Raw genomic sequence first — 22,419 nt, forward strand, 5'->3', positions numbered from 1 at the left:
GATGAGGAGGGACCCTGCTGTGGAACGGTGGGATGTAATATAATATAGAAAGCTGGACTATCCAGAGGCTTGCAACTACTGAGTTAAGTATCTAACCTTTTATTCTTGCCACGTTTCAGAGGTACTTCAACGAATCAATCTTTTTTTTTCCCTCTAGGCTCCTCCCCCCTTTCCACCATATATGCTCTTAGGCTGGGTGCACACATAACACAACGTGAAAGGCTGCGCTTTATGTCATGTGCATTTTTGTTGCGTTTGCTAAATTTTTACTGCAGATGCAGTTTTCAAGCTTTTTAATGCGTTTGCGGTTCGCATATACAAAACGCATATACAAAGGTTTTCAATGTGTTTTAATATTTTGATTTATGCAAATCACTAGGAAGACAATAGGAAGTGGAAATACATCACAAAACAAAAAAAAAAAACATTTAAAATCGCATGGAAAAACACATACCATTGCGTTCCCATTAACTTTCATTATGTGCATTTTTGAACAAAACCAGGGTTTTTAAAAAACGCACGCATACAAAACGCATATGCGTTTTTATATGCTTTTTTTCCTGTGGCCCATAGACTTCCATTAGCGGCAACAACGCAGCGTTTCTGTTATGTGTGCACCGAGCTTCCCTCACTGATAACACATGTGGCTCACCCCCTCTCCTGGTGAAGCTGCGGGGAGCACCATCACCAAAAATTGTAACATTTAAAAATACATGTAAACGCATACAAATAAGAAGTACATTTCTTCCAGAGCACAATGACCTATACATTACTTTTCTATGTTGCTGTCATTTAAAGAGGAACTCCAGTGAAAATAATGTAATAAAAAAAGTGCTTCATTTTTACAATAATTATGTATAAATGATTTAGTCAGTGTTTTCCCATTTTAAAATCTTTTAAATCCCTGATTTACATTCTGACATTACATGGTGACATTTTTGCTGCTGGCAGGTGATGTTGCTGCTGCATGTTTTTTTTGGCAGTTGGAAACAGCTGTAAACAGCTATTTCCCACAATGCAGCAAAGTTCACAAACAGGAAACTGCCAGGAGTACATACTCAGAGTTTCTTGTGGGAGGGGTTTCACCACAATATCAGCCATACAGCGCCCCCTGATGGTCTGTTTGTGAAAAGGAAAAGATTTCTCATGTAAAAGGGGGCATCAGCTACTGACTGGGATAAAGTTCAATTCTTGGTCGGAGTTTCTTTTTAAAGTAGGTAGTAGAAATCTGACAGATTTTTGACTACTCCATATTGCCCCTCCTACCTGTTTGCACATGTTTCTTGCAGCTGGACTAAGAAACTGCCATTCACTAAGTGCTTTTGAAAATAAAAAAAACCTGAGAACCCCCATGAGGAGATGGGCTAGTCATAAAGCTGTCAGATTTGTACTACCTACTGTAAAGTGACAGCAACAGAGAAGAAAAGTAATTTATAGTTTATAGCACATCTTACTCTGGGAGAACTGTAATTTTTATGCATGTGTTTTCATGTATCCTAAATTTAAAATTCTTTTGCGCTAGCGGTCCTTTAAGACTGCGTTCCCACTTGAGCTGAATGTCTTGTTCTCCCCTTATCGCAAAACTGACAGTGAACTAATCCCATTTTCTAAATAGGGGCTGTTCACACTTGTCAGTCCGCATTGGATCCGTTGTGGTAAGCGGGCAGCACTTCTGTGCAGTTCCTGATAATCCCGGACAGGCGGATGCGCTTTGCTCACGCTGGACGCACAAGGTCTCCGGCAGCAGATTGGAACCGAGACAAACACACAGGGCAGATGTGCTGGAACAGCCTGGCAGACCACACCCACATACTGTGTGCATGCGTGACTGGGAGGGGTCAGGTGCAGCCTGTGGAGGGGGGGGGAAGAGGTGCTAGACATATTGTGGTAGGGCCTTACTTTGTTCAGCCTTACTGAAATAATAATAGAAAAAAGTACCACGGGGCAGTTTAATCCCACTTTAATAATTCATCCATCTGTATTTCACTTATCCCAGAATGAAGCAACAGACACCTAGAATTTGTAAAGAGTAAAAGAAAAAAAAAATTCTCCTAATCAGCAAATCTTCACTGACCTAGGCAGGAAATGTAACTTAGCCAATCAAACCCTATGTCTGCTGGTTAACCATTTGGGGACCGGCTACTTAACCCCCCTTTGGGACCAGAGCTGTTTGCCTGGCTCAGGTCCCTCCAGTTTTGATAGCCAGGGAAAGGTATTCCCTGTATAGATAGTCAGGCATGGGTGTCCCCTGGTTAGGTAGGTGTCCCCAGCGCAGGCAGCTTCCATTACTCACCTCCCTGAGTCCTGCGATGAGCAGCTCTCTCTGCCACCTCTCTCCACGACACGTAACCATGTACTGCCGCTTAGTTACGGGTCCCAGCTTGATGACGTCATCAAGCCGGGACAGGGAACTTAGCAATAGAACGAGGATGGATGCCAGGCAGAGCGGAAGCGAATATCGTCGGGGTAGCATCAGGAAGGTGAGTGGATCCGCTTCAGCCGCTGCTTCAGAGATTGCAGTGATAATGTGATCAGGAGCCAATCACCATGGCTCTTATAACAGCTGATTCTCCCCCACCAGGTGCTTGCGATCGCTTTGGGAGCGTGGAGGACTTCAAGGACGTTAGAGTTACGTCCTATCAGCCACAGACCACCAAACAGAGGACGTAACGCTAACGTCCTTGGTCCCGAAGAAGTTAATTAAACCGCTGCTAGTTCATCGATCGGCAGTCGTTGGCTGTGATTAGCTTACTTTCTCGGTATTCCAATTCAGTGGAGATTTGCCAGTTAGGAGAATATTCTACTCGTCTCTACCCAGGAACCGCAGTCATCCGTAACTCACCCGAGACTAACACACAGAACACGCTCAATAAAAACGGAACAGAAAAAGGCAATAATGTATATTACAAAAAAACATTATCCGGATTAGAATTCTGACTATTAATAACAGCAAAGGGGCCAGGTTGGCAACAAGAGCCTATAAGCTATATACAGAACATCTTGGGGGTTGTAAGGGGGTAAATAAATAGATTATAACACTAGGTTATGGGGCGACTATCCTCTGTAGTGTAGACATATTTCTGTTACACCTCTATGGTATATGGCATATACTGTATCTTCTCGCTCTTCCCTCCATAGGTGGGAGAACAAGCGGACCCTAGCCCTATGATTCTTGCCAATAAAACACTGAGAAAATTGTCATTTGACCCTAAATTTCAGTCTGCCTCGGACCCATGTTCCTGTACACAGGAAGTGATGTCAGAGACTAAACAGGAAGTGTCCAGTTGGCATATGGATAGAAAAAAAGGTTGCAGTCACAGACTGATAATGCAGGAGGTTTCACGAGATGTGGTCCTCTGTTGAACGTTACTTGGGGTCCTCCACAGTCCCTTTGCTGAGGTCGGCCATCTTGGGGTATTTGACCTTCTTCTGATCTAGCTCGTTCTGGGCCCACAGCAGCAGTTTGAGCAGTTTGGCCAGCTTGGGCGTCGACTCGCGGTTCTCGTAGTCTAATACGGCCTGGTTGACTTCGCTCCACACCTAGAAGGACACAGTTAATAAACATGACAAACGCTATATGAACAGTACAGGGTCACACAGGTTCCAGAGTCCAAACCTAAGGGAGCCATTACAGTCATCTCTACAGCAACCCTGTAACTACAACAACAAAGACTTACCTCAGTAGCGGGAATTCTCTAGATTCTGGAGGCTCTCTCTGATCCTCTACGACCCCTCTGCTGCCAGCTGGGACCTTCTTCAGCTTCACGGCCCGCCCTCCCCTCTGTGTACAAATGCAACTGCACTGCACAGGTGCCAGCAAGTTTGTGCCTGCGCAGTAGCAATGAATCGCTCGTGCACAGAGGCACGGGTCGTACTTAGCACCTGTGGCTGCACTCATGCACGGAGGGGAGCATGGCCACAAGCAATCTCTAAAATCTCTGACTTTAATGCCGAAGATTGTGTAGAGGGTTCCAATGCAAGAGGGGCGTAGGGATCTAGGGAGACTGAAGAAGCCTCTGGACCACCCCCTTTCTGAGGTAAGTATCTTTTTTGTAAGGTTACAGGTACCCTTTAAAAGGAACCTGAAGTGATAAGAATATGGAGGCTGCCATATTAATTTCCTTTTAAACAATACCAGTTGCCTTGCAGCCCTGCTGATCTATTTGGCTGCAGTAGTGTCTGAATAACATCAGAAACAAGCAAGCAGCTAATCTTGTTAGATTTGACAATGTCAGAAACACGTGATCTGCTGCATGCTTGTTCAGGGTCTATGGCTAAATGTATTAGAGGCAGAGGATTAGCAGGACTGCCAGGAAACTGGTATTGCTTAAAAGGAAGTAAACAGGGCAGCCACCATATCTCTCTTGCATCAGGTGGATAATTTGTAAATAATTTCATAAAAGGTTACCTGTTCATTAACAGCTGCTGAATTTACTGCAGCGGTGTCACAATAATTGTTGCGAAAATGATGGGGGAGGAGAACAGCACTTGGGGAGCATTGGATGGTTACCAGCAGCTCTGTTAAGATGTGTTCTTTGACTGACAAAATGCAGTGGTGTGCAAATCCCGCCCCATTCCCAGCCTTAAAGGGGAACTTCAGCCTAAACAAACATACTGTCATCAAGTTACATTAGTTATGTTAATTAGAAAAGATAGGTAATATAATCTCTTACCCACCCTGTTTTAAAAGAACAGGCAAATGTTTGTGATTCATGGGGGCTGCCATCTTTGTCATGGGGGCAGCCATCTTTTTGGTTGAAAGGAGGTGACAAGGAGCAGGAGACACAGTTCCAACTATCCTGTGTCCTGATTACCCCTCCCAGCTGCACACGCTAGGCTTCAAATGTCAAATTCAAAATGTAAAAAAAAAAAATTGCACCAAAACAGCAGAACGAGAACCACATAATCAGAAATCCCATCATGCTTTGCACAGCATCAGGGGAAAAAAGCCCGGGCAGTTTTCTTCTGTGCAGCTAAAAATAAGGCTTGTATAAGAGAAACAAAGTTCTGATGTTGTGAAACTGTTAAAGAAACACAAAGCCTTTTAAGTGCTGCTGAGTCGATTTTTAGTCCGGAGGTTCACTTTAAGCAGATGCAAGGCCTGCCTGTTAGCTCCACACAATGCCCTTCTTCTAGAGGTCATTATTTGAATGAAGAACAGGAGGATTCCAGTCGTGTGACAGTACAAGTACTTGGCTGCTTTATTAGAAATGGAAAGCGCATGGAGTATGTATGTGGTTTTGATAAATTGTAGCGACGCTGGCCAGCGATATGCAGGTGGTGTGAGCCCTGCCACTTGCTCATGTTTTTAACAATGTTTGTTGTCACTTTTTTGTACTATTAAAATGATTTAGTATTACACGTTATAGCGTAGTATTGCTGCTAATTTTTTAGACTAGAATTGATAGGTTGTGTTACAGCCAGCAGATATAAAGATATTATTGATCTATGCATAGCGAGATCAGAGTATTTATCGAAAGAATCTGCTCTTATTGGACTGGCGGAACAATTCCGCATTTCTTAGCCTGTGGGCATACTCATCCGCTGTCTATAGGCGCTGCAGAATGAACACAGTGTAAATAAAGTAAGCAGATAATTATTTGAGCCTTTGCTGCCCTCTGCTGGCAGAAGAGAGAAACATGTAGAGACTGTTACTGATGACCACTTTCTAGTTCTACACTGATTATTGCATTACAAAGGAAAGAGCGGCCGTTTTTACAGACTCTTCACAAGACAGCTGGTGTCCCTGTACAGGAACCCAGGAGAACACATATTAATAGCGACACATATTTATTAGGCTATCCAGTGGTTGGGTAGTGTAATGGTTAAAGTGTACCCGAGATGATGGAATGCAAAAGTTTTATACATACCTGAGGCTCCCTCCAGCCCCCTTCTGCCTGATCAGTGCCTCTCCGTCCTCCTCCTCTGCCTCCTAGATCCTCTGCTATGGTCCCTGTAACTTCGGCCAGTCGGCACATGCACAGTGCTGTCGCGTGCGCTCCCCTGAAGTTACCGGGAGTCATAGCGGAGGAACGAGGCAATGGAAGAGGACAGCAGCAAAGGAGCGATCAGGCGAAGGGGGCTGGAGGAAGCCTCAGGTATGTTTAAAACTTTTTCACTCCATCATCTCTTTAAAGTGGGCCTGAACTCTTGCACAGGACAGAAGGAAAACGTAGAGAAATGCACCCTGTGTGTATTTAGAGAGTTTAGCCTCATTTGTGTCTAATCACAGGTTGTAATTTGATCCTCCTGTGTCACGACTGCCACAGCAGATAAGCCCATTTGAAAGCACAGGCTGTAAGGAATGTCTGCTTCCATGAATCAGGAAGTAGAACTGTGCAAATTTATTTCAGGATTTGTATCAGCTGTAACAAATACATGTTTTTTGTTTAAAGGTCATTATGCTTTTGTGTATCTTTTAGAGCAGAGAGGAGTTCTGAGTTCGGGTCCAACTTAAAGAGACACTGAAGCGAGAATAATTCTCTATCCCGCGGCTAAACGGGGGTCCCTTCACCCCCAACCCCCCCCCTGCAAAATCAACGACCAGATTGGTCGTAGATTTTGCTGCTGTTGGAGGCAGGGCTAACGGCTGCAGCCCTGCCTCACAGCGCGTCTATCAGCGGCACATCGCCGCCTCTCCCCCGCCCCTCTCAGTGAAGGAAGACTGAGAGGGGCGGGGGAGAGGCGGAGATACGCGCTGGCAGACGCGCGTGGGGCAGGGCTGCGGCGGTTAGCCCTGCCCCAATGCGGAAGCGCTCCCCCGCTGCACGGAGGGGGATTTGGGGGTGAAGGGACCCCCATTAAGCCGCAGGATAGCGGCGTTTTAGCAGGGGCACACATGCCCCTGCTATCTATGACGTCTGAAGCGCAGATTTATTCTCGCTTCAGACTCTCTTTAAAGGGAATGTCCAGGCAAGCACAAAAAAAAAAAAAAAAAGAAAAGACTACTTACCCAGGGCTCCCTCCAGCTCCTTGAAGCCAACATATCCCACTACGCAGCTCCACTCTCAGCCGGGGCAGAGGCCGACCTCGCGAGGTCATCCTTTACTGCACCTGTGCGAGTGTCGATGTCAATCAAGTCCATGTCATCCGGAGTGTACTGCGCAGGCGCAGCATGGGACATGCCGGCTGCAAGGGGCTTGAGGAAGCCTCGGGTAAGTAGGTTTTTCTATTTTTTTTTTGCTTGCCCTGACATTCCCTTTAAGGGCTCTGCCTCTGACACAGGACCTTGGGCAAGACTCCCTAACACTGCTACTGCCTATACAGCGCTACCTAGTGGCTGCAGCTCTGGTGCTTTGAGCCCTCCAGGAGAAAAGCAGGAGAAAAGCATGATATAAATGTAATTTGTCTTGTCTTGATTATACAGCTGCTGAGCCCTGTGCCTGCTTGTGATACATTGCTCTGATTAGACTACAACAGAGGCATCTAATAGTAGGCAGTGCTGCGGAGACACGTACCTTCTGTCGCTGCATCATATTCAGCAGGTCGCCAAACGGAGATTCCTCTGGGTTATCGAATGCCAGCAGCGCCAGCGTCCTCTCCATCTCGGTCAGGCACTCTCTGCTCTCCTCCCCCTGCTCGGCTAGCTGGGTCTGGGCGAACTCCAAGGCTGCTTCAGTCTCTCGCTGCCTGATCAGTTCTATTAGATGTTGTTGCTGAAAAACGAACAAAGACAAATGGACCTCTGCTCAGTAGCCCTTGTTACCCAGAATAAAGCCGTATACACAGGGTAGATGGTTCTGAATCTCAGCCAGTCAGAGCCACCTCTGCCGAATCTATCGTGAGAACAGCTACTAAACAAAGGCCCAGAGAATTCCTCTCCTACTCACCTCACTCATTGCGCCATCAAGCCCGCCTCTTCCCTGCACAGTAATAGAACGCTTCACTAGCCTGCAAGTTCGTGGTGTGTCTGTACGAATCTTTGCCAGACAATAGTCTTTACGTGTGTGTACAAGACATTAGGGATGGTCAATAAAAGCAAAGTACACACACTCAATTTTAACCACTTAAGCCCAACTGGACGAGATTTCTCGTCCAGTTGGGCTGCGCGCACTCCCGCGGGTCGCGCGCGCCCGCGGGCCCCCCCGTGCGCGCCCCCGCTGCTGGCCGCTAGCTCACCGATCAGTGAAAGGGATTATAAATCCCTTTCGCTGATCGGACCCCCCCGGAGAAAAGCCGACAGCGTCTCTTCAGACGCTGCGGCTTTTCTGAGCTCTGGTCTCCTTTCTTCTGCCTGGGACCGAGATCGATCGCTCCCAGGACTTTTTGATTCTGGCCATCTTGTGGCCAAATAGCAAATTACACCCAAAAAAAAAAAGTTTTAAGAATAAACCTATAAATATATTTAAAAAAAACCCTGTTTACCTCCCACACCAAAAAATACCCACATACAAGTTTAAATTAAAAAAAAAAAAAAAATTACAATAATAAAGAAAAAAAAAAAAAAAAACATAAATAGTTACCTAAGGGTCTGAACTTTTTAAATATTCATGTCAAAGGAGTATATCAATATGATTTAATAAATTATGGGCTTCTAAACAGTGATGGACGCTAAATGGAAAAAATGCACCTTTATTTCCAAATAAAATATTGTCGCCATACATTGTGATAGGGACATAATTTTAACGGTGAAATACCCGGGGCATATGGGCAAATACAATATGTGAGTTTTAATTATGGAGGCATGTATTCTTTTAAAACTATAATGGCTGAAAACTGAGAAATAATGATTTTTTTCCATTTTTTTCTTATTCTTCCTGTTAAAATGCATTTACAGTAAAGTGGCTCTTTGCAAAATATACCACCCACAGAAAGCCTAATTGGTGGCGGAAAAAACAAGATATAGATCAATTAATTGTGATGAGTAGTGAAAGTTATTGGCAAATGAATGGGGGGTGAAAGTTGCTCGGATGTAAAAAAAATTTCAACCCTTCGGGCTTAAAGAGAAACTCCAACCAAGAATTGAACTTTTTCCCAATCAGTAGCTGATACCCCATTTTACATGAGAAAGACAATGATTTTCACAAACAGACCATCAGGGGGCGCTGTGTGACTGATTTTGTGCTGAAATCCCTCCCACAAGAACCTCTGAAGACCGCGGTACTCCTGGCAAACAGCCACAATGTAACAATGTTCAGAGACAGGAAACAGCTGTTATTAGCTGTCTAACAGCCAGAGCAGCTAGAAACAGCTAAATAACCTGCCCACAGTAACAATGTCTCCATGTAATAAATGTCAGAATGTGAATCTGGGAGAGGAAAGATTTTACAATGAGCAAACACTGACTAAATCATTTATACATAATTATGGTAAAAAATGAAGCACTTTTTTTACTACATTATTTTCACTGGAGTTCCTCTTTAAGTGGTTAATTGGCCACTCACTGGCCAATGTTACCACCTCCATGTAGTATGAGGGTTTAGCTTCACAATCTGTTCAGAGTATTCAAAATCTGCTGGCCCTCATGCTACATGGAGGTGGCAAAATTGACCAGTCATTGGACAATTAAGATTGAATGCATGCGCCAGGCTTAAAGAGACACTATCTCCTCCCCTCCTCCACCCCGGGGGATACTTACCTCGGGAGGGGGAAGCCTCTGGACCCTAATGAGGTCTTCCTAAATCCCGGTGAAGCCTCTGGAGCCTAATGAGGTCTTCCTAAATCCCGGCGATCCGGTGCTGGAAGCCCCTGAAACCACAACAATCCAATATTTACCTTCCCCGGCCCCAGCGCAGGTACAGTAGTGGCTTTCCGACTGGGCTCGGGCAGAAATATCCAAGCCCGATCGCGTCCGCTCTACTTCACAGAGGAATGCACAATAGAGCGTATGCGCTGGATCGCGTTAGGTAGATATTTATCTAGCCAGTCAATGAGATGCTAAAGACTGCATCTTCTATGTAAATTGCGGGTTTGAGCCACTAAAATGCCCCCCCCCCCCCCCACACACACACACACACCTATTAGCCACATTCCAAGCTGCATTACAGCAAAGCTGAAGTGAAAAGAAACTTGAAATAAGGAATTGTATGTGTAGTACGGCTAAAAAATAGAGCAATAGTAGTAAAGAAAAGGGTCTCATTGTTTCCAGTACAGGAAGAGTTAAAGAGACTCAGAGACGAAGGAAGGTGCAGCTCTGATACTCACCCGGGGCTTCCTCCCACCCCATAAACACGTCCCACGCCGTCCTCCCACCCCATAAACACGTCCCACGCCGTCCTCCCACCCCATAAACACGTCCCACGCCGTCCTCCCACCCCATAAACACGTCCCACGCCGTCCTCCCACCCCATAAACACGTCCCACGCCGTCCTCCTACCCCATAAACACGTCCCACGCCATCCTCCCACCCCATAAACACGTCCCACGCCGTCCTCCCACCCCATAAACACGTCCCACGCCGTCCTCCCGCGGTCTACCGTTCAGCCACGGTGAGCTCCCTTACCGGGCTCAGTCGATGCCAGTAACAGAGTACTGCACATGTGCAGCCCTCCCGCGCATGTGCAGTAGACCCAGACTGACGGCACTGTGGCTGGTAATGGAGCTTACCGCAGCTGAACGGCAGACCGTGGGAGGACGGCGTGGGACTTAGACGTGTTTAAGGGGCGGGAGGAAGCCCCGGGTGAGTATCAAAGCTGCACTTTCCTTCGTCTCTGAGTCTCTTTAAGAAACTTCAGTTATCTCAATACAGTGCTATTTTCTGAAGCACTTATCTCAGCCTGTCTCTCACCGTTTCTTGGTTGTTTAATGTTTTACTGCAGGAAAGTTTAAAGGGTCATTAGCTCTGCTGTTTCATCATTTAAAATACAGAGTGTGGTTTGTTGACTGCAAATATGACAGAGTGAGGCAATGTTATAGAAACAAAGCTATATAATGGGAAATAAAAGACTCTTTTCTTTGCTACTAATCTTCTATTTCTTAGCTGTGCTACACATACAATTCATTATATCATAGGTTTATTTTTGCTTCAGTGTCACTTTAAAAGTGCATAGAAGCCAGAATTAGAAGCATTTCCCTGGCCATGCATAATAAGTACAGTAAGTGTAGCATGCAGTGCCGGGGCTGACCTGCAGGTGGAAGTAGAGGTAGCGGTGAGTGTCCAGCAGCTCCGGGTGGAGGGAGTTTATTAGAGCGATGGCCTCCTGGATTTGGCCTTTCAGAATCATTTCTCTGATCTTTATCCTTTCATCCAGGCTTTCCAAATCCACGCTAGGCTCAATCCCAGACTCCAGGCGAAACTTCTCTGCCGCTTCCTTGAATCCCTCTAAAAGGATGAGAAAAGTGTAAGGGCTGGTGCACACCGAGCGACTTTTTCAGCGTTTCTGCAGCCGCTTGCAGCTGCGGACCCGCTTGGTCAATGTATCTCAATGGGGTGGTTCACACCAGAGCGGGAGGCGTTTTGCAGAAACGCATACTCCCGAGGTGAGGCATTTTTTGGATTGCGGAGGCGTTTCTGCCTCAATGGTAAGTATAGGAAAACCGCAAACCGCTCTGAAAAACGCCAGTTCAGAGTGGTTTTCCAGGTGTTTTTGTTACAGTAGCTGTTCAGTAACAGCTTTACTGTAACAATACATGAAATCTACTATACCAAAAACGCTTCACAAAACTGCAAAATGCTAGCTGAAACGCTACAGAAAAAGATGAAAAAGCGTTTCAAAATCTGCTAGCATTTTGCGGATCTGCTAGCGGTTTTTGGTGTGCACCAGGCCTTAGAGTAGGTTCACACTTATTTTAAAAACATATCCGTGGCTCACTTTTCTGGCCCGGATCAAATCCAGAAAAATAGCAGCCCTCTACACTCAAATTAAAAACGCATCCGTCTGCATTCAGGGGGATCCGTGTTGAAAGCCTGATTTGCAGGATTTGCAGGATTTTTACAGACCGCACATGGAGCCGGATACACGGAGGGGTAGTGAAAATCAATAGGGAAACAGACCCCCCTCTACATAGGCAGCTTTGGACACAGAAACGGATCCGTTTTCTGTGTCCCAGCCTGTGGATGGGGAGGGGGCCGTCATGCTGGAGGGGGTAGCAGCCAGGATGGGGGTGGCAGCGGGGAGGGGGGTCCCTCACCTGGATCCCCCGTCCCCACACCCCCTACAGCTACTTGCGCAAAAGTTGTTATAATGTATGTAAGCAGCCAGTGGGGAAGCTTACCTTCTTTACTTCCTCAGCTCGCCGCGTCACTTCCAGCAATGCCGCCTTCCGAAGTATAGAGGGCGACATTGCAGGAAGTCAAGCAGCGAGCAGTGGAACGCAAGGAGAGAAGGTAATCTTCCCCGCTCGCTTCCTACATACATTATAACAACTTTTGCACAAGTAGCTGGAGGGGGAGCGGGGACGGGGGATCCAGGTGATGGGAGGGGGTGGGACAACCCCCCTCTCCGCCGACCGCTGCCACCCCCGTCCTGGCTGCTACCCCCTCCAGCATGGCATACACAGCTGGGCATACTTTTCCACGGACTGAAAACGTGTGCTGCAAAAATGCATTTTTAGGAAAACGGGGAGAGAAAAAAAAAAAGGTTTAGCAAAACGGATCTGTTTGAAACGGATCCGATCTGTAAGCGGACCAGTGTGGACCTACCCTTAGGCCCCGTTCACATTACAAACGCGCACACCATCCACGTTTGTATGCGTTGAGTGGCTGATCCCATTCACTGAAAGTGAATGGGACAGTCGCGCGTTTTTGGAAAAAATGCGTGAAGCATGCATTCCCGGACTGCACAGGTCCGGAACGCATGCAGTGTGAACATCAGACAGTGCAGTCTATGCACTTTCTGATGTCGTGCATGTCGGCCTCCTGCACGCGTTCCCGAAACGCGGACGGAAACGGGGCCTAAATGAGCATGCCTGAGTGTACAGCAGCGTGCCAAAAACCACATCATAATAACTAATCTCAACAAATCAAACTTCAGCCCCCCAAAATCCCACATCCGAGGGAGGAATGAAATATTGAGAGCAAGATGAATTCTGGTAGAGTGACAGGTCAGAGCCTCCTTGTTCTTGCTCCCTTCGTCAGGAGCGTCCAGCGCAGGTTCAGCGTGAGAAAATCTCTACTGCGCCTGCACAGGATGCTCCCGGCAACAGGAGCGTGAACAAGAACGCCTGCGGTAAAGGTTGGGCAAGCCGCAGTGGCTGGCGACAAGCTCAGTCGCCAAAAGTGAAACTGAGCCGCAGTGGAGGATCGTTGAGTACCGGCACAGGAACAAGGCGACTATAGGGCGTTGGTAGAAGCCCCATGTAAGTGAAACTGCCTTTTTTTATATCACTTTAAAGAGCTACACTTACTGCATGCGGTGCAGACACTTTGTTGGACTCATTTGATGTGTGAGCCCTATGGTACTGGCGTGCGGGTCTAAGCACACACTACTACAGGGCCTCATTCAGTGCTCCTTTATACAACTTAACATATGCTTGCCATCAGGGCTGTCAGTTGGTACAAACTCGACTCCTCAGTTTGTGAAATAACTGACTCCAGGTACCCAAAATTGTGCCGACTCCACAGCCCTGCTTGCCATAGCAACATAACTCTGTATGAAAACACAAACAAATCTGGCTGCAGGATGAACTACAGAGGACACTCCAATAACATTACACTGCAGAAGGAATTGTGTATCAATGACATCATCAGCATTAATATTTAATGACAAGACAATATAGTATAATAAATAGATGGCAGAGGTGTATCTGCTGTTATTTAGCTGCCCCAATCAAGAGATGTAGGCCACATTCCTCAGTGATTAGTGGTGTGTGACTGCAGCACAGGCATATATGGAAGGGTTTGGTAAAAATTAAACATACCTGGGGCTTCCTCCAGCCCCCTCCAGGCTAATCGCTTGATCGCTCCCACACTATCCTCCGCCGACTGGACCTTCTGTAATCGCTCCTGAAAAATCCTCCAGTTGGGGCAGTCCGGCTGATGAGCTCCCACATCTCGCTCCCATGTCCAGGAGCATTCTGCAGCAGTACTGTGTAGATGCAGAACGATCGGCTGGACTGTGGCAACTGGCCCGGCTGGAGAACTTTACGGGCTGAATAGCGGAGGATTCATGTGGTGCAGGAGGAATGGCGTGGGAACGATCGGGTTGGATTAAGCCTCAGGTATGCATCATTCTTTAAATACCCACCAACAGTGGCAGTACGCTCCTGGTGACATCAGCGGGAGCGAGGACACGGCAACGCAGGCGCAGTGGTTTTCAGACTTTAAAGTCTGAAATTCCAGAAGTGAACCAGAGGCGGTTCCGGAGCATCGGGGAGTGGCTGCGTGGGCACAGGATGTCTGCGGGGGACCATTAGAAGCCCCGGGTAAGTTCAACTCATTTTCCCCCGACCTCCCCCCCCCCCTACAGTATTCCTTTAATTCCCTAATGGTTTATATTGCATTGCTATGCCCTGTATGCTGCTGTACAGTGCCACAGCAGATGCTGGCGCTATATAAATCAATAATAACATAAATGTGTCAGTAGAGTGGTGCCCAGACCACGTCACTGACCTGTTACCAAGTAATTCATTATGAGTCGGTTCATATCCGCCCTCTGAATATGCAAATTATTTAACTTTTCCATCCATTCGTCCTTCGAGATCTCCTCCGGTTTCTCTGAATAGCTCATCTCTGCTGTCAACTAGGAAAAAAAAAAAAAAAGAGAATATGTTATAAAGGCCCACACTTACCAAACTTTTTTTTTTTTTTTTGCAAACAATTTTTTGTGACAACATTTTTCGCACAATTGCGTTAAATTATGTTTAGCGATGCACGCCACCTGGGGCGATTGTTTGTTTTTGACCAACACGTCCGATTGAGTTGTTAAGGATCGTTCCGTTCCTCATTGACATACGCAAGTTTTACCGCGATCGTATAAGTGATTGTTTACACAATCGTTCATTTCCGTAGCAACAAGTGACGCTTCCCGATTCGGCAACAGGGACAGTCAGCAACATGCTAATGATTTCCAAGTTGATGCAAGTTTATGCAGGTTAGATTTGGACTCCCGTGTTTGATTGGTCTATTTCCAAGCTGCATAAAATGAACATAAAATTAGCATCAAGTTGAAACACTTAGCATCTCATTGATCACCCTGCTTTAGGGTCACTACATGATACTAAATGGGGATCCTTGTTATTTTCTCACAGACACTGGAATACCAAGGACTAAACATACATCTGTTCAGCAGACATGGGTCAGAAAACAATCGTTCTTCAGTAGAGATCCCCATCTGGCTATATCTGCTGCACTCCTTGTTTGTTTTCCTACTTTGTACAACAAAAGGTAAGCGCTTTTGCGTTCCAGCGTGAGATTGGCTTGCAGGGAGTGTGCTGGGCGGCCCTAAACAACGGAAGTTCGATGCACGAAAGCCTACATTTACCCGGCCAGCCCCCTCACAGTGTACAGCCTCCGTAGAAGCGCATATAGCGCAAAACAGCTGTAAAGCTAATCTGTGCCCAGTACCCACCACCAGCTCACAGCCTCCACCACAATGGTATGTTACCTCTTTTCTTCATATGTTGTATGATGAAATCACCCTTTGGAATTAAAGACAGTACACAGCAGTGCCGACTTTTTCACTTTCTTCCACCCACAAGTACTTTGTACAGTGCCACGGAATATTCTGGCGCTTTATAAATCAATAATAAAATCTAACCTGCATAAACTTGCTTCATATCGGAAATCGTTAGCATATTGCCGACTGTCCCTACACTGACAGCAAACCTGTGGTGAGAATCAACTGATAACAAATAACTATCTATACAACTAAATCTAAATAGGCTTTTCCTGGGATCCCACAGTATTATTTTGTGTTTAAAGGTTTTATGCTGGGGATACATGGTACGTTTCTGTACCGTGTATCGAGCAGCTGATCCGGCCAGCTGATAATATTCAGCTGGCCCGATCATGCCGCTCGACCCCCGCCGACGGACAATGGCAGGGAATCGAGCGGCTGATAAGGAAGCGCCGGCGGGGACGAGCGGTAATCGATCCGCGCGGAGGCGGCTGGGGTCGATCCGGCGGCTAATTGAGCCGCCGGTTGACCCGTGTATGCCAGGAATAAGACAGCCATCCATCTAGAGATGATACGCAGATTCGACCAAGAGACAAATCTCTCTCTGATCAAATCTGATTAGAGAGAGATCTGTCGGTAGCTCATACACCGCAAGTCGAGTGACGCTATATCTGCTGCTGCTCCCCCCAATATCAAATGTGCCCCCCAGTGTCCCATGCAGTATACCTTACCTGTCCGTGTAAGCCGCTGGCTCTGTCTGCAATCCGCTTACATGCACCCCAAGTGGTTGCCAGCATACATGTGGATGTGTGTGATGTCACACATGCCCACGTTACTCCGGCAACCACACAGGGTGCGTGTAACTTAGAACTTCCTCTCTGCTATAAAAGATTAGCAAAAATATACTGTAATAACTTTAAAAAAAAGCAAGCCAAGCTTGCTTTACCTGCATTTACCGGTGCATGCTCTTCTATGGTCCTGTGTTCTGACTGTTCTGCATTGGCTTGCTACCCTTGAGCTATATACAACTGAACTGTGCTCTGTACAACCTCTGATTTGGGAGTTCGGCTTTGACATTGTTTATCGCCAATTTGGCGACTTTCTCTCCAGCGTCAATATAGATCATGTGATCACAGTTCAATGCTAGATGCCGGCGGATGTTTGCGGATTGTGGTGTGTTGGGATGGATGAGTCGTGACGGGGTGGCCATCCCATGTGCTTTTTTTAATGGTAAACTTTATATGATAGTTTAATCTTTTTCTAATAAAATTTGATATGTTATTTGAAACATTTATCAGTTTTTGTGCGTGCTGTTTTCAGAAACTGTTGATTGGGCTTTGTATGTTCCACGTTTTTTATTCCACTGCCAAATTTATGATTACTTTAAAAAAAAGCATTTCTTTGTTACAGCTTACAGAACTCCTGCAATAAATCTGCAGTGTGTCTACTTCCTGCTTTCGTGGAAGCAGACAAGGGGTTAACACCCTGTGTTTACATATTAGATGTGGTCTGCTGAGGACTGACGAATGTCTGCGCTGACACAGCTGAGGAATCAAATTACACTGGTGATTAGCCACAGCTGAGGGGGAATTAGACTAAACTCTCTTAATACATACAGGGTGCATTTCTCTAGCTTTTCCTTCTGTCCTGTGCAAGAATTCAGGTCCACTTTAAATGTCATCACCATAATATTTCTACTTAAAACACACCTGAACAAAAATACATGAGGGCCATACCTGTGGCTCCTTCAGTGCCCCCCCTCCCCAAGTTTTGCACACCCCTAAACCCCTCCCCCCAGTGCTGGAGCCCCTCCTGAAGCTGTCCTATGCATGCTTATAATGCTTTCCAGGGCAGCTTCTGTGCACAACCATTCGTAGCTGATCAAACAGGGGTGTGTGGAGATGCCAGAGCGTGCACCCCTACTCCAACTGGTCCAGTCTGAGCTCAGAACGGTGGGGGAAGCCAGCAAAGCTGAGAAGCCCCAGAGCTTATGGGGGCACTGGAGAAGGCTCAACTATGACCGCCTCATTTATTCATAGATCAGGTACCCTTTAATCTTCCAATTCTCAGAAAAAGAAGGTTATCCACCATTTCCACTACAGCAGATGGTGCAAGGTTAACCTTTGATGCACTAAAATGTAAATTTGGGTTTAAAGTGAACACAAGGTGAAAATAAAATGAATGAGATAAACAACTGTATTTATCCTCCTACTCCTAAAAATGCCTTTTTTTTAGATACTCCACGGTTTTAATTTTATATTTAAACATTTACTAAGAAGATTGAATGTTTTATTGTCTTTGCTTAATAGCAGTCTATTAAAGAGAACCCGAGGTGTGTTTAAAGAATGTTATCTGCATACAGAGGCTGGATCTGCCTATACAGCCCAGCCTCTGTTGCTATCCCAAACCCCACTAAGGTCCCCCTGCACTCTGCAATCCCTCATACATCACAGTCTTGCTGTGAGGCTGTGTTTACATCTGTAGTGTCAGTCTCAGCTGCTCCCCCACCTCCTGCATAGCTCCGGTCCCTGCCCCCGTCCCTTCCCTCCAATCAGCAGGGAGGGAAGGGATGCAGGCGGAGACTGGAGTTCGGCAGGAGGCGGGGAGAGCAGCAGACTGACACTATAGAGATAAACACAGCCAGCTCTGACAAGCTGTTTGTCAGCAGCGTGGCTGTGATTTATGAGGGATTGCAGAGTGCAGGGGGACCTTAGGGGGGTTTGGGATAGCAACAGAGGCTGGGCTGTATAGGCAGATCCAGCCTCTGTATGCAGATAATATTCTTCAAACCCACCTCTGGTTCTCTTTAAGTGTCCCAGAGTTAGGCTGGTTTCACAGTGGGACGTTACAGGCGCACGTTAGAGCAGCCTGTAACGCAGCCCACCGCACAGTACTGAAAAATCAATGGGGCTGTTCACAGTGCGGACGTTGCGTTACATTGTAACGCTGCGTCACAAGACAACGTACTGCATGCAGTACTTTGGACGTGGCTGAGCCGCGTTAGACTGCTTGCACATGCTCAGTAATGTTGGGGAGGAGCAAAGAGCGGCCAGGCACATGGCTAATTAATATGCACTGCACGTTATGACGTGCAGTGTTTACTTCCTGGAGCAGCCGCTCTGTGCGGCGATTGGCTGGCGGGACCACGTGATGCCGCATGCGCACAAGAGTGCGCATCACGGCATCACTGACGCCAGAGTGAGCTGCACAACGCGGCTCACTCTGACGTCCAGATCCAGCACCACCAGGCGTTGAGTTAGGGGGACGTTATGCGACCTTAACGCCCCCTCTAACGCAACGTCCTGGTGTGAAATTAGCCTTAGGCCTGGTGCACACCAGAGGAGTTTTTCTGAGCGTTTTGAGCTTTTAAAAATCAGAGCGGCGGCGATCAGGCAGCACACGCGGCTGGCAAAGTGCCGGCTGCGTGTGCTGCTTTTGACTTGAGCCAAATCGGCCCGGCAGGGCCTGAGCGGCAGGCTCCGGCGGTACTGGACGAGCTGAGCTCGTCCAGACCGCCCAGCAGGTTAAAAGAGATACTGAAGACCTGGGACCCAAAACATGACCATAAATTATTCGATCTGCCACCAGATCAACAAATTAGGTAGATCCCCCTCTGATTGAATCTGATCAGAGAGGGATCTATTGCCTCTCCACACACTGCAGACCAATCCACAGTTTTCAGCATGAATCCCACCACAAATCAAGCCCCTGTGAACTAAATTTTTCAAGATTTCACAATCAATCCATTCGACCGATTTCAGATGGAAATCGATTGAAAGATCAATCAGGCTGCCAAGTTGTGGCCTCCTTTGATTGGTGGTTCTCCTTTGATTTGATAACATCATCGGACCAGAAGATCGACTGGCCTGCAAAATCAAGCAATATATTAGCACCCCAAGACACTGATATCTACTCTCTGCTAACACCTTATAAAAACTAAGCAAAGCTCATCAATCTTCCAACTCAAGGACCAACAGCTCTGAGAGATCTCAGAGACTCCAACTCAAGGACCAACAGCTCCACCAGATCTCAGAGACTCCAACTCAAGAACAAACAGCTCCAAGAGATCTCAGAGACTCTAACTCAAGAGCCAACAGCTCCATGAGATCTCAGAGACTCAAGAGGAAGACTGAAAGAAAATCTAATTTACCATATCATAGCCGCTCTTATTAATAAAATTATTCAACAGCAGATGTGTGATATAAACTGCAGCTCTATAATACACAGTAGTGTTATTAAAGTGGCATAGAGGATAGATGCAATACCTAATATGGTCACTGTCTACATGAAGTTGCTATGTTCTATAATAGGGATTAAATTGTGAGCGACTCCGAGGACAGCCGGTGACATGACTACGTACTCTGTAAAGTGCTGCAGAAGATGTCAGTGCTATATAAATACATAATACTAATATAGTAGGACATTAGATTACAACTATGGCAGGATTAGATTGTGAGCTCCTCTGAGGAAAGTCAGTGACATGACTATGTACTCTGTAAAGGTCAACATCTGCAAGAAATTTGTATGTTCTCCCCGTGTCTGCATGGGTTTCCTCTGGGCTCTCCAGTTTCCAGCCACATCCCAAAAAACATACAGATAAGTTAATTGGCTTCCCCTTAAAATTGGCCCTAGACTATGATACATGCATTACACAATACATACATTGACATATGACTATGGTAGGGACTAGATTGTAAGCCCCTCTGAGGGACAGTTAGTGACAAGACAAAATACTCTGTACAGCACTGCATAATATGTTGGCGCTATATAAATACTTAAATAAAAATAAAGTGTTGCAGAAGATGTCAGTGCTATATAAATACATAATAATAATAATAATAATATGCTAGGACATTAGACTATGACCATGGTAGGATTAGACTGTGAGCTCCTCTGAGGACAGTCAGTGACATGACTATGTACTCTGTAAACTGCTGCAGAAGATGTCAGTGCTATATATATAAATAAATAATAATATGGTAGGACATTAGACTAAGCGTATGGCAGGATTCGATTGTGAGCTCCTCTGCGAACAGTCAGTGACATGACTATGTACTCTGAAAAGTGCTGCAGAAGAGGTCAGTGCTATATAAATAAAGAATAATAATATGGTAGGACATTAGACTATGGTAGGATTAGATGTGAGCTCCTCTGAGGACAGTCAGTGACAGGTCTATGTACTTTGCAAAGTGCTGCAGAAGATGTCAGTGTTATATAAATACATAATACATCAGACTATGACTATGGTAGGATTAGAATATGAGCTCCTCTGAGGACAGCCGGTGACATGACTATGTACTCTGTGAAGTGCAGCAGAAGATGTCAGTGCTATATAAATACATAATAATAATAATGCACACACAGCAGTATGTGGATGTGTATTGTGCTGGTAGGCAGGGGGCACCGGGAGGTGATTGGACAGACATGACATACACAGACCTGTAGGCCAGACCGGCTGCCGGATGTAAACAAGGGGAAGAGGTCGGCTGAGGTGAGCCTATAGCTGGAGCACTCCGGGCCTGCCTCCCGGTTACCGGCCGGCTGGAGGGGGCGCTGCTGAGCGCGGTAAACACACCGGGAGGAAGGGATATCGTAGAATCGTCTCGCAGGCAGTTGCCGAACTTCCGGCGCTGACGTCACTGCAGCACCGACAGCTCCGAGCCGGTCACGTGACTGAGTGTACTAGCAGCAGCCACATGACCAGAGACAGCGAGGTGGAGGTTCGCGCATGCGCGTGGAACTCAGACTCAGCGCGGCTGCTACCTTGGTGCGCCTGTCACTTGCAGCGCGGCCTCCAGTGGTATGTAGGGGAACTTACACCACAGATCAGTGTGTTTTACTCACCTCATTATAGTCTGATAATGACGATTACTGTATTAGCAGTCAGTGCCTTAATCAGTGGCGGCTCCAGCTTCAGATTTTTGAGGGGGCTCAAGAGGGGCACAATGGATGGCAGGCGGGGCTCATGGGGGGAATTTGCCGCGGCGACCATGTGGGCGTGGTCATGACATCATGTGGGAGGGGCTAACTGTAATGTATTTGTACCAGCTAATGTAGTTGCATAAAAAAAAAAAATATAAAGTAAATGCACATAATGACAGACAGCGTTTCCCCAGCAAATGCACGTAATGACAGACAGGGTTTTTCCAGTAAATGCATGTAATAAGAGACAGCGTTTCACCAGTAAATGCACGTAATGACAGACAGCCTTTCACCAGTAAATGCATGTAAGGAGGGACAGCGTTTCCCCAGACAGCATTTCACCAGTAAATGCATGTAATGAGAGACAGCGTTTCACCAGTAAATGCACATAAGAGACAGCTTTTCACCAGTAAATGCACATTATGACAGACAGCTTTTCACCAGTAAATGTATGCTGAGGAAATCGAGGGACAGGGGTGTCATGCTGGGAGGACAGGGGGTATTGTGAGCTGGGGAGACAGGGGTGTCATGACACCCCTGTCTCCCAAGCACGACACCCATGTCCCCTCCAGCACAAAACCCCTGTACTCCCAGAAAATCACACCCCTGTCCTCTCCAGAACATGCCAATACTGTCCCTCTCAGCACATCACACCCCAGTCCCCTCCAGCACATCACACCCCAGTCCCATCCAGCACCTCACTTCACTGTCCCCTCCAGCACATCACACACCTGTCCCCTCCAGTCCCCCCAAAAACATCACACTCCAGCCACCCCCCTCCCCCAGCATATCACACCCCTGTCCCTCTGTAACCCCAGCAGCACATCTCATTCCTCCCTCTAGCACTGACCCCATCCTTCAGCCCAGGACCCCAGAGCAGCTGGTACTTGAGTGGCAGCGAGAGAAGTATGTGGCTCCCATGGTCCTGGGTCCGTCTGGGGGTGTGGAGGAGGAAGAAGCCATCTACTGCTGTTGCATCGCTGCTTAAATATACCCCCCACCC

General features: G+C 46.8%; 1 protein-coding gene across 1 annotated transcript; it reads right to left on the bottom strand.

The window, feature by feature from the left end:
- Positions 1–1,944: 1,944 nt before the first annotated feature.
- Positions 1,945–21,157, bottom strand: GID8 (GID complex subunit 8 homolog). The gene is made up of 5 exons (XM_068262422.1): positions 20,934–21,157; positions 14,489–14,618; positions 11,064–11,260; positions 7,458–7,655; positions 1,945–3,540 (listed from the first exon to the last, which is right to left on the bottom strand). The coding sequence occupies exons 2-5, from the start codon at positions 14,604–14,606 to the stop codon at positions 3,367–3,369; spliced, it is 687 nt and encodes a 228-aa protein (XP_068118523.1). The 5' UTR covers positions 14,607–14,618; positions 20,934–21,157; the 3' UTR covers positions 1,945–3,366.
- Positions 21,158–22,419: the final 1,262 nt, after the last annotated feature.

Source organism: Hyperolius riggenbachi, chromosome 12, assembly GCF_040937935.1.
Source record: "Hyperolius riggenbachi isolate aHypRig1 chromosome 12, aHypRig1.pri, whole genome shotgun sequence".
NCBI lineage: Eukaryota > Metazoa > Chordata > Amphibia > Anura > Hyperoliidae > Hyperolius > Hyperolius riggenbachi.

Bases quoted from the DNA above. Each gene is read 5' to 3' on its own strand.
- GID8 (XM_068262422.1), bottom strand. From the start codon at position 14,606: ATGAGCTATTCAGAGAAACCGGAGGAGATCTCGAAGGACGAATGGATG. The intron at 11,261-14,488 runs GTCAGTGACGTG...TCATCCTTTTAG, and splicing joins AATGAATTACTTGGTAACAG to AGGGATTCAAGGAAGCGGCA. The intron at 3,541-7,457 runs GTACGTGTCTCC...GTGTCCTTCTAG, and splicing joins ATATGATGCAGCGACAGAAG to GTGTGGAGCGAAGTCAACCA.